This window comes from Salmo salar, chromosome 09, assembly GCF_965601325.2.
Source record: "Salmo salar chromosome 09, fSalSal1, whole genome shotgun sequence".
NCBI lineage: Eukaryota > Metazoa > Chordata > Actinopteri > Salmoniformes > Salmonidae > Salmo > Salmo salar.
In genome coordinates, this window is record NC_138299.1 from 98,762,501 (window position 1) to 98,774,895 (window position 12,395).

Consider the following 12,395-nt stretch of genomic DNA (forward strand, 5'->3'; position numbering starts at 1 on the left):
AGGGCCCTGGGTTAGCTGTGACATATGGGAGGACATGACAGCCTTGGAGGAGTGTGACTACAGAAAGACATTAATCAATAGCCGGGCCGTGGCTCGGGATACTGAACGCAGAACAGTTGACGAGGGCATTATTCCAGTGGATTACAGAGAGACAGAGAGAGAAAAAAAAGAGACGGAGAGGGATAGAGAGACAAAGAGAGAGTGAGACAAAAAGATTGACGAGAGAGAGAGAGAGAGAGAGAGAGAGAGAGAGACAAAAAGATTGACAGAGAGAGAGAGAGAGAGAGAGAGAGAGAGAGAGAGAGAGAGAGACAAAGAGAGAGCAAGAGAGAAAGAGATGGAGAGAGAGACAGAGAGAGAGCGAGAGAGTGAGAGAGAGAGAGAGAGAGAGAGAGAGGGAGAGAGAGAGAGAGGGAGAGAGAGAGATAGAGAGAGAGAGAGAGAGAGAGAGAGAGGGATGGGCTACATTCCAAATGGCACCCTATTCCCTATATAGTGCACTACTTTTGACCCATCAAAATGCCCATAGGACTCTGGTCAGAAGTAGTGCACTATATAGGGATTAGGGTGCCATTTGGGATGCATACCAAGAGAGAGGTATACCGCATGGAGCTGGTAGGGAGTGTGACGGAAGGAATAAAATGGATCAGTCAATGATTTTAGCAGACGTTGTGATGTTCGCTCTTTGCTTAGTGTTTTAATCATCTTGAGAGTGAAAACAAGAGTGTGGGGGAGGTTAGGGGTACCATGATACTGAGCACCGCTGTATCAGTCATCGGCTGAAGCAATCAACTGAGTACAGGAAGCACTCTGTTGAGAGGGAAAATCCAATGAAGCTGTGGCCGGTCAATCATTCCAGCTGATATTAGACTAGTGGACTGGAGATATTGAACTGGTTAGGGGCTCCTGAGTAGCGCAGCGGTCTAAAGGCACTGAATCTCAGTGCAAGAGGAGTCACTACAGTCCCTGGTTTGAATCCAGGCTGTATCACATCCGGCCGTGATTGGGAGTCCCATAGGGCGGCGCACAATTGGCCCAGCGTCGTCCGGGTTTGACCGGAGTAGGCCGTCATTGTAAATAAGAATTTGTTCTTAATAACTGACCTGTCTAGTTAAATAAAGATTTTTTTTAAATACAAAATTACAAAATAATGGATTTTAATACTGGTGACGTCACATACTAACCAGACAGGGACCAGTGCCCTCTATGCAACAGTATCAATCTGTTTTCTATTTCTAATAATTTCCATGTCAAAAAGCAGCAATTAACTGTAGGCTATACCTACCAGACCTGGGTTCAAATACTATTTCAAATATCTCAATTACTTTCACATACAGTACCGGTCAAAAGTTTGGACACACCTACTCATTCAAGGGTTTTATATATATATATACATATATATATTTTTTTTTCTTCTATAGATTGTAAAATAATAGTGAAGACATCAAATAACAAATATGGAATCATGTAGTAACCAAGAAAGTGTTAAACAAATCAAATATGTTCAAGTTCAAGTATAGAATTTAGAAATGTGTAAACAGTGTATTAAATCCATAGTTAGGTATGGATAAAATCACAACTTAGTTGGTGTCTATAGCAGGAGAGGAGATCAGCTGAAATGAATGACTGAAATCTGGACCCAGTCATCCGCTCTGATAAATACTGCTTTAAGTACTGCACTGACTATAATATAATCTCTCTCTCTCTCTCTCTCTCTCTCTCTCACACACACACACACACACACACACACACACACACACACACACACACACACACACACACACACACACACACACACACACACACACACACACACACGCCACATTTTGTTGATCAAAACCATTCAGCTTCCAGTAATGCTGTCCCTATTGTGTATTTAAAAGAATGAATAATGGATACAGCCATTTTACAATTTCCCATATTCATACAATCATCTCATTTAGCAAGTTGCAACAACACAATATGATTATGTTTAATTATGTTTAAATACAGTCGTTGTTATATATATAGAGAGATTCATTTCAATTTAAAAAAAGGAAATGAATGCGTTCCATGATTGTTCCTTTTCAACCCCAGCAACAATCTCTCTAATTCATTCTAATTACAATACAGATGCCATGTTTCAGCCAAAAGGCAGACAGGTTACTAATAATCCCTGTCATGTATAGCAGGTCATCTCCTGTTAGGAGGAAATCAGGTCAAGTAGCCATTGAGGTATTTTAGGCTGAAAATGAATGGAGTGATCTGTAGCACCAGCTATTCCTTAATTATAATCATCCCAACAGGATAATATCTCCACATCAGAATCATCCCAACAGGATAATATCTCCACATCAGAATCATCCCAACAGGATAATATCTCCACATCAGAATCATCCCAACAGGATAATATCTCCACATCAGAATCATCCCAACAGGATAATATCTCCACATCAGAATCATCCCAACAGGATAATATCTCCACATCAGAATCATCCCAACAGGATAATATCTCCACATCAGAATCATCCCAACAGGATAATATCTCCACTCCTCTCTACATCAGAATATAATAAACATGTATCACAGAGGAGACTGCTGAGGGGAGGATGGCTCATAATAATGGCTGAAACAGAACAAATGGAATGGCATCAAACACATGGAAAGCATTGAAACCATGTGTTTGATGTACTTGATACCATACCACTGATTCTGCTCCAGCCATTACCACGAGCCCGTCCTCCCTAATTAAGGTGCCACCAACCTCCTGTGATGTATCATAAAACTTTGACATCAAAGCTTACCAACTGTAAAAAGCATGTTTTTACCCAAAGGAAACATTTTCTGTGCATCTTTCAAAATTGTATTCACACTTTACCGTCCAGAACAACAATTAGCAAAAAGACAGAAGAGACCACGTCGACATAAATTACAAACAAAACAGTTTGAAATATTGTTGACATTGGACTAATGTTTTGAGCCGAATTCTTAATTGCCAGCTGTTCGACAATAATCTCTTTAAAGACAAATTTGACGATATACTATCAGCAGCCTGATACCCCTCACAACATTATGCATTAACAGTAAACACATATATCCCATTTAAGATTACACCTTAAATGTGCTTGTTTTTTTTATATTTTTTTTACATTTTGTTTTTTTATGGCTTTAAACATGAAGATTGCCTGAGTGGCGTTGAGACTTGCATACTTTATTCCGTGATGATTAAAAAGAAAGTACCTTTCTTGTGAGAAGCTTCTGTTTTGGGGCCTTGTGGGTCTAATAAAAAAAAAAAGATCATGATTAAAACACAACATATTCTAACAGCAAGTACTCATATTGTTTTTCTCAATGCGGAAAACAACAATAAAAAAACACATCTAGTATCACAACTTGCCAACACTTCAGAACTTATACAGGTAAGTGTGCGGCAGGGAAAGGAAGGAAATATTGTGGTGGCCAAAATACTGAAGGCAATAGCAGGAAGGAGGGATGCACGAGTTTGTGTTGGAGAACGTCATAGCGGGTCGGGCAGGAGAGGAGGCGATGCAGAGATGAGCGGAGGGGTAGAGGAGGGGTGCAAGGCATAGTTCTTCACGGGAGGCAGAAGGTGAGGTTAGCAAAATGCACTAAGATGAAAAACATCAGACAAAGGAAAGATGCATAGACTACATGTCAAACTGGCTTCGCTTAGATCTACTTGCATCATTTGGCTTTAAATGCTTAAATGCTTACATTTTCTTATCAAGCAACTGGTAAGTGATTCAAACTTATTTTCTAATAAATGGGATATAAAAATCTTATTTTTTTAGATTTTGTTAATCTAAAAAAATTATATTTTTACCTCTTCCACTCGGGGGGACCCCTGCAACTGAGCAGCAAAATTGGTGCAACACAAGAGAACAGGAACAGGAAGTGTACTTAGTGGACGAAGTGATATAGAAAAGTTATATAAAACACAAAGTCTCACACACAGACGTGAGCAGTTCATTGTTTTACAGTACCTGGGCCTTTTCCAGTCGTTACAGAAATTACCTTTTTTTTAATAAATTGCCATGACTGAAGCTGGCCATGCATCATTTCAAACCTGGTTGGCGCTTCACCAATCCAGCACAACAAACCAGTTAATTACAATTAAAGATAGAAGAATTAGTCCCATTATTGATTGCACTTATTTGGTAAGTGTGTAAAATAAATAAGGCATGCAAACGATAACACCAAATACCTGATAATAATATTTCAACCTGTTCAATCTCACCTTTTACATCCAAAGGCTGTTAATGATAAGGTACTGTACATAACACATACATTAACACAAACATACAGCACATTTCCATCATTTCCTGCCAAAATTCAGAAGATCTTAATTAGTTCAACAGAAAGGTTGCTCCTTCCCAGACGACATTTGCTGCTCATTTGAAATACTGCCAGTCCGTTCCTAATTACTATCTCCTGTCGACACAGATAAATTATTATTCTTAGGCACATAGTAAATGTATTTTCTCAACAAAGATTGTGTGTTGATAAATGTCCTATTTTTGCTCCGGAGGCGCATTGAATTTGTAAACCAGGCGGCATGCAGCCTGCCTACTTTCCTATACGTGGCAAGTGTCATTGATGAGAGATGGCTCCTACATAGAGCTGAAGTCTTTGTGGGGATATTGTAATCTATCAACGTCAGGAGAAAAGGAAATCGTTCTTTAAGATAGATGGAAAGTATTCTGCATGACCATGAACTGCTGTAGACAGGTGATTCAAACTCTATAATCTGGCTGGATCTAGTGAGGATTATTTTTCCTCTTGTTTTTACACTCTGCATGCAAGGCAATCCCTCTGTGTCAACCTAAGCCTGAGCTTATCCTGTATTTGAGATCTGAAAACCTGATCCAAACATTAAACCAGAGCTTTGACTGTTTTCTTTGTTCAAAGCTTGCATTCTCATACTGGCAAATAACTAGCAGTGTGTAAAATCAATTCTCCATATATTACGAAGAGGTACAGCATATAAAAGGCTTTGTGCAACATTAAAAAAGAGTGAATAATCAGCTATAAGAATGTACATTCGCATTTTTAGAATGAATCCATCTGGGCCTGGTAGCGTCTCACTCACGCACCGTTTCACAAAAGGACAAATCTCGAAAGGCGACAGTTAAAACCGCCTAGCATGAAAAATAAAAACAGTCGCTTGGGGGGGATGAATTATCTTGTCAGAGTAAACAATTATATGGCAACTTTAATGTCACACTCAAGTGTGGTCACCGTTTTCCCACTTCCCAGTATCAGAAATGAAATGACCCAAATGACAGGAAGTGACAGTAGCCTTCATGACACCATCTTCTCTCCTCTTCTCCTCGCAGTAATATTAGAGAAGCTTCAGTGACCAGATAGAGAGATGCAGCATCCGATTCAATAATCCAACCATTCTCACATGCCATTCATTAAATTAAAGAGTGTTAATGCTTGATATCATGCTGAATAACAACATCAAGGGCAAACTCCCAATAATAGGGTTTTAATAAATACATGGCCTTGATATTGTCTCATTAAAATAAATAGAATAAGGCTACTGTTTATTTCTTTGAAAAGGTATTTCTCCTATGTTTACATGTACTGTAGATGTATACTAGGAACAGATTTGTACTAAGTATTACAGTAACGGATGGTTGGATACTACAACCATCTTGGTGTGAATGGTGTCCTGTCCTGTCTTATCCTGTCCTATCCTGTCCTGTCCCATCCTGTCCTATCCTGTCCTATCCTGTCTTATCCTGTCCTATCCTGTCCTATCCTGTCCTGTCTTATCCTGTCCTGTCTTATCCTGTCTTATCCTGTCCTGTCCTATCCTGTCTTATCCTGTCCTATCCTGTCCTGTCTTATCCTGTCCTGTCTTATCCTGTCCTATCCTGTCTTATCCTGTCCTGTCCTATCCTGTCCTGTCTTATCCTGTCCTATCCTGTCCTGTCTTATCCTGTCCTATCCTGTCCTGTCTTATCCTGTCTTATCCTGTCCTATCCTGTCCTGTCTTATCCTGTCCTATCCTGTCCTATCCTGTCTTATCCTGTCCTGTCCTATCCTGTCCTGTCTTATCCTGTCCTGTCTTATCCTGTCCTATCCTGTCCTGTCTTATCCTGTCCTATCCTGTCCTGTCCTATCCTCCAACAGTGGGCTGACTACTACATCATCCATTCAATAGTCTGCTGTGTCCTTGCGATTTTGCCTCTCCCTAGACTTTGAAACATGATCAATACTTCTGTTATAACTCAGGGAGATTCAGTCCTGAAATGATATCAAACATCTACTCCCAGTTCAGTATGGTACGTCGGTCCAAATGTCCTGATCCAAGAGTCGAGCATCCGGAGTGGCTGAATGTATCCTCATTCATCAAACATAGCAGATTAACAAAAATAATTAAATTGTTTTAAGAAGAAGGCAGACTGAAGTTTCAACGTCAGAAAGAAATGTAGTTAGTGATTGGTGTGTGTGTGTGTGTGTGTGTGTGTGTGTGTGTGTGTGTGTGTGTGTGTGTGTTATATTAACTCTGTTTAAGGTTGTGTTCTTTACTGAACCCCATTCCTTTAATGTTCCTGAAGTAGTCAGCAGATCAGTCCGGGTGGTTCCCTGTTGTTATGTGTATATGAACACAGCAGCATCTGAACACGGCCCCCTCCCCCCTCTCTCATTAGGGTATTCCATTAATCCTATTAGCTACCCATTAAACAAGTGCTGATAACACCAAATGAACGTCAAGCTCCACCAGCTAATAATATTTCATCTCCCCAGTCAGGTAGGTTGAAACAAAAAGAGAAGGAGAAGAAGAAGAGGTAGAACAGAAAGAGAGGTGGAGCGAGAGAGAGGGAGAGGGAGAGGGAGAGATACATAACAGGTGAAAGACACATCCATGCATAGGGAAAAATAAGCCAGAAGCCAGAAACAGTAAATACACGGCAGCAAGGACTGTATATTTACAGATGTTCACTTGTCTCGCAAAACTAATTCAGAAGCAAAGTGACACAGCTAGTTCATTGTGAAAGCGTTTGGTTACACTGATCATCACTGTGATGTGACATGGCAGGCTTTAAAAAGGAAGCGAGAGTAAGGAGAGAGCAGAGAGGATTAAGTGACTGACTGACTGACTGACTGACTGACTGACTGACTGACTGACTGCCTGACTGACTGGCTGTCTGACTGTCTGGCTGACTGACTGGCTTTCTGACTGGCTGTCTGACTGGCTTTCTGACTGACTGTCTGGCTGTCTGGTTGTCTGACTGACTGACTGACTGGCTGTCTGACTGACAGTCTGACTTGCTTTCTGACTGGCTGTCTGACTGGCTTTCTGACTGACTGTCTGACTGTCTGACAGGCATCAGAAGCAGCAGAAACAACCCAGGGTGGGGTGATGACTGACTGACTGACTGACTGACTGACTGACTGGCTGTCTGACTGGCTGTCTGTGACTGGCTGTCTGACTGGCTGTCTGACTGACTGTCTGACTGTCTGACAGGCATCAGAAGCAGCAGCAACAACCCAGGGTGGGGTGATGACTGACTGACTGACAGGCTGGGGTGGTGATGTGTATTTTGGTGGAATCTGCACAGCCTCATGGTTGTCGGCCAAGCTGCTCCTCACTGTGACTGATGAGGAGGGACAAGGTTGAAGAGGAGACTGAAGTCACAGCTGTACCCCCCACCACTGTTCATCACTGCAGTGCAGGCAGAGTGGGTCCCTAGATTACACCAGTCACCCTGCCTATAGCTCATCAGAGGTGCGAGGGGAAAGCTAGCAGGGTAAATAATCAGTCAAGACTACCTTAACCTTTTTAGTCGTTGCTGGAGAATGAACGTTAAATTGAAATGAATTACATTTTAAAAAGAAACTCGTAGACCATACATGGGAGATCCCAAATGTGTCAGAAGGATATTTCCTTTTCTCCATTCCAATAGAGAACCTGCTAAATCAATTAGAAGGGTTCCCCACAGTGAGTCCCAGTCATGATCAGTGTAATTTCCTCTCATGCCGGCACATTCGAAGCTTCAGGCAATTCTCTGCTATTCTCTCCCTGTTTTTCACTGTTGCTGTGCCACCACATTAGTAGAGATGGTGGTAGATTGAGGAGGTGTGCTCCTTTGTTAGACCTACAGAGAATGCCTTAGCAGTTCTAACGTTCTAATGTTCTAAAGAATGCCTTCTAACGTTCTAACATAATAACTTTCTAAAGAATGTCTTCTAACGTTCTAAAATTCTAATGTTCCAAAGAACGTCTTCTAGCAATCTAACATTCTAATGATCTAAAGAATGCCTCAGCAGTTCAAACATTGTAATCTTCTAAAGAATGCCTTTTAACGTTCTAATGTTCAAAAGAATGCCTTTTAACCTTCTAACATTCTAATATTTTAAAGAACACCTTTTAACGTTCTAACATTCTAATGTTCTAAAGAATGCCTTCTAACGTTCTAACATTCTAATGTTCCAAAGAATGCCTTCTAACGTTCTAACATTCTAATGCTCTAAAGAATGCCTTCTAACGTTCTAACATTCTAATGCTCTAAAGAATGCCTTCTAACGTTCTAACATTCTAATGTTCTAAAGAATGTCTTCTAAGGTTCTAACATTCTAGTGTTCTAAAGAATGCCTTTGCAGTTCTACAATTCTATAAACAATATTTTTTAAGTTCTAATTATATAAAGGATATCTTTACCATTCTAATTGTATAAAGGATATCTTTACCATTCTAATTATATAAAGGATATCTTTACCATTCTAATTGTATAAAGGATATCTTTACCATTCTAATTGTATAAAGGATATCTTTACCATTCTAATTGTATAAAGGATATCTTTACCATTCTAATTGTATAAAGGATATCTTTACCATTCTAATTGTATAAAGGATATCTTTACCATTCTAATTGTATAAAGGATATCTTTACCATTCTAATTGTATAAAGGATATCTTTACCATTCTAATTGTATAAAGGATATCTTTACCATTCTAATTGTATAAAGGATATCTTTACCATTCTAATTGTATAACGGATATCTTTACCATTCTAATTATATAAAGGATATCTTTACCATTCTAATTCTATAGAATATATTAACAGTTCTAAAGTTCCACTGTGTTTACTGTAATCAACCCCCCATCATTCTCGGAGCTCTGACTGAAGACGTTTCTTAGTCTTTGTACAGACGTTCATTATTAAGAAATGACCTGCCGGCCTGTTTATTTCATGAATGGGATTAATGTGTGTGGCTGGCAGGGATGGGAGAAGGACTGCTTGAATGAGTGAATCTACCACTCACACTACAATACAGCGTTGACCTGACAGCCATGACTAACCTCTGAATCTATCTCACATTGTTCCATCCCATGACAATAGGCCTCTCGCCACACACTAGTCATATGATTAACATTATACATTACGTAAAGTAATGTATTTTCTCTAATATGCAAAGACATGTTACATTAGAACACTGTTAGCCTTCATTTGAGTTTGAATATCCGACCCTATTTAGACTCACCAGCATGAAAACTGCTATTGTGCTTCTTGTATTAGTGCTCTTGATAAGCCCACTGAGGCTGAGCTGATCCTGTAGTGAGCACTTTCTCTGGGCAGTGTACTATAACTGTGATGGAGGCTTATATTACAGCAGTGGATCACAATACACACAAGACTCTAGTTTCATATATCAAAGTAACTGGGATATAGTAGGTTTAGCTGAGACAAGACTAGCACATCATACAATCTGTCATGATGTTATCATTGTGAATTGAGACGTCGGCTCATAAAATAACATTCAATACATTCATACAAAGCCTCTGAACATAAAACAGTTTACACAGCAAAGAAAAAGCGTTTTTTTTTGGTTGTTGTTGCAGTGAACATTGTGAGCGAAGTGAGTATTGTGAAAAGATGTTATGTAGTCTAACTGTAGATGTAGATGTGATTTTGCAACTCTAGCAGGCTTAATAATTCATGCTTAGTCACAGCAAACACTCCTGGATTCAGTACTTCATATACTGAGATGTCATACTCATGGAAATCACATTTAATATACCTGTAAAAGGCACTGCAATTTATGGGCCAAAACATCATGTTACACGTTAAACATGGACACGGAGTAGTAGTCCCATTGTAGTTAGTTAACGTGAAATATTTGCAAAGTATCAAAGCATGTATGTTAGATAGATAATCAGAATCAAATTCCTTCAAATGTCTTCAGAAACCATCTCAGTGTATGGTATGGAAACGGGTTGTTTGTGAGAGGGGTTTCTCATGCAGAACATTGGATTCATATTTTTGTCTTATTATTATAGACCCCCACAATTACGAAATTGTGAGTGAAATATTCAACAACAACAAAGAATATATATATATACCATAAGGTGAAATAATATGTAAATTATACCACCTCAGATAAGGATGTACTGATAATTAATTGTAGTATTAATACTAGAGCAGAAAATATTATAAAATAGAGGAACTCTCATCAAAATGATGAAGAGTTCTTTCAAACACTCCAACATAAATTTGGTGGGTTGCCACAACGGTGCTCTACCACTGAACATCATAGCTCGGACTGAGTCATCATAACGTAGCTGTATTGCTGACCATAGTTCAATAAGGAAACCTCTGACATGTATCTTTATGGGGTGCTTCCATATAGGGAAAGGTCACTTTTAACGTTATGGAAACATGTTTAGCAACACACTGCCTACAGTATACCACCAAACAGACATTCAGGATATTGAGACGGTTGTGATATTTTTACAGGAATGTAGCCAGCCTTAAACAATAAAATAATAACATGACTCCATTTCATTGTAGCCACATCCTGTAAATATATTGAGGATTTGTGAATATCGTAACAGCTTAATTCAATATTTTAAGGTTTAAAAGTGTGAAGTGTTTAAGGTGCAAAAAGTGTTAAAATGTTTAGAAAAAAATTGTTAATACTATAAGTGTTCTGTTTAATGTGTGAAAATGACCTCACTTGAAAAATGTATTCAAAGAACCTACACATTTTAATCAGAATTATTTGCTAAAGCCAAAATCAATAGTAAAATAAAGGTATAATATATATTCATATTATATAGATTTCATTGTTTAACTACACTGTCCTCTCTTTACGATCCTGACTGGAATATGTTATTTCTGGTTGTGCTTGGCTACATTCCTGTTTTATCCCACTGTGTCTTGGTGGCTACTCCTACCTTTGAAATTAGGTCTGATTCTTGCATCGTAACCCGAAACTTTGCCCATGAGTTTGTCCAAGAACTCCGAGGGAGGCATTGGGGAGGCAGCTTTTCGAGCTGCGGCTTCTTTAGAGGCTGCCAAGCTAGAGAGAGAAGAGAGAAAAAAGAGAGAGCGAGAGAGCGAGAGAGAGAGAGAGATGGGTGCACAACTGAGATTTAAAATGGTGAGTTGTTGTCATGCATAGCATCATTCTGAGAGTAATCCAATCCAACAAGTATTTTCTGTTGAGGGATGCTACCATTACTGGTTCCCTTCCCTTGTCCATTTGTTATATAATGTGCCTCAATATGAGGTATGAACTATGTTACTTGTCTTCCAAATGAATACAGCAGTTTGATTAGCTCCATGTAATGTAGGAACTTTGTGGGGAACTTTTAGGAAGTATCCACTTCATGAGTTATATGCTCAGAGGACAATCGATAATATTGATTATCCATTAAGTTGTTATTTGACTCCTTCACACTGTAGCCTACAACACAAGCATTTCGCTACACCTGCAATATTATCTGCTAAATATGTGTTGGTGACCAATAACATTTGATTTGATTTAAACACAGAACTTAAAGCATGTTTATAGGATATTTTCTAAATGTCTCATCTACATGAATTTATTTATGTTATTTTTTTATATCCATTAACAAAATACTATTAACATTCCATAAACAGAATAAAAGCAAGGTTTACATAATCACAGATACCTGTAACCTCACAATCCATTTCCTGTGATGACAGGATAATAAAATAATAAACGTTTTTGAAAATACCACAAACATACCAATTTATAGCTCCAAAAAGAAAGCTGAAAACAGAAAATATGTTAATTACTTCTCCATTTGTTCGGAGAATTTGCATATCCTGTATATCCAGAATGAACCATCTTGTGGATAATAAGGGATGACAGATAATGACCAGGGTGGCATTCCCTTTAATGTCTCATGCAAGCAGTCCAGGGGGCCTGGTCCACCCTTACTTACCTCCTTTCCCTTCCAAATAAAATACTGAAATATTGATTATTTATTTGACGGAGAGGCGCGGCGACAGAAAGACAAATCGATCTCAGTTAAAGCATCAGAACGAGAAAACAGCGCCTCCTATCTGTGTCAGTATGTGTAGACAATGTATCTGACGCTGTCTGGACTGAAAGAGTATGTCATGTCATTC

General features: G+C 39.0%; 1 protein-coding gene across 3 annotated transcripts in view; it reads right to left on the minus strand.

Annotated features, from left to right (window-relative positions):
* The window catches only part of LOC106612254 (glycine receptor, alpha 1), a 143,149-nt gene that overhangs the window by 78,257 nt on the left and 52,497 nt on the right, over positions 1–12,395 (minus strand). Inside the window, exons 2-4 of one of the 3 annotated variants that reach the window (XM_082956095.1) lie at positions 11,192–11,316; positions 3,824–3,850; positions 3,220–3,258 (exon numbers count right to left, since the gene is read on the minus strand). In XM_082956095.1, the coding sequence (XP_082812221.1) occupies positions 3,220–3,258; positions 3,824–3,850; positions 11,192–11,316 (191 nt within the window). The remainder of the gene's footprint in view (positions 1–3,219; positions 3,259–3,823; positions 3,851–11,191; positions 11,317–12,395) is intronic. The other 2 variants (XM_082956096.1, XM_082956097.1) reach the window with 2 other exon arrangements.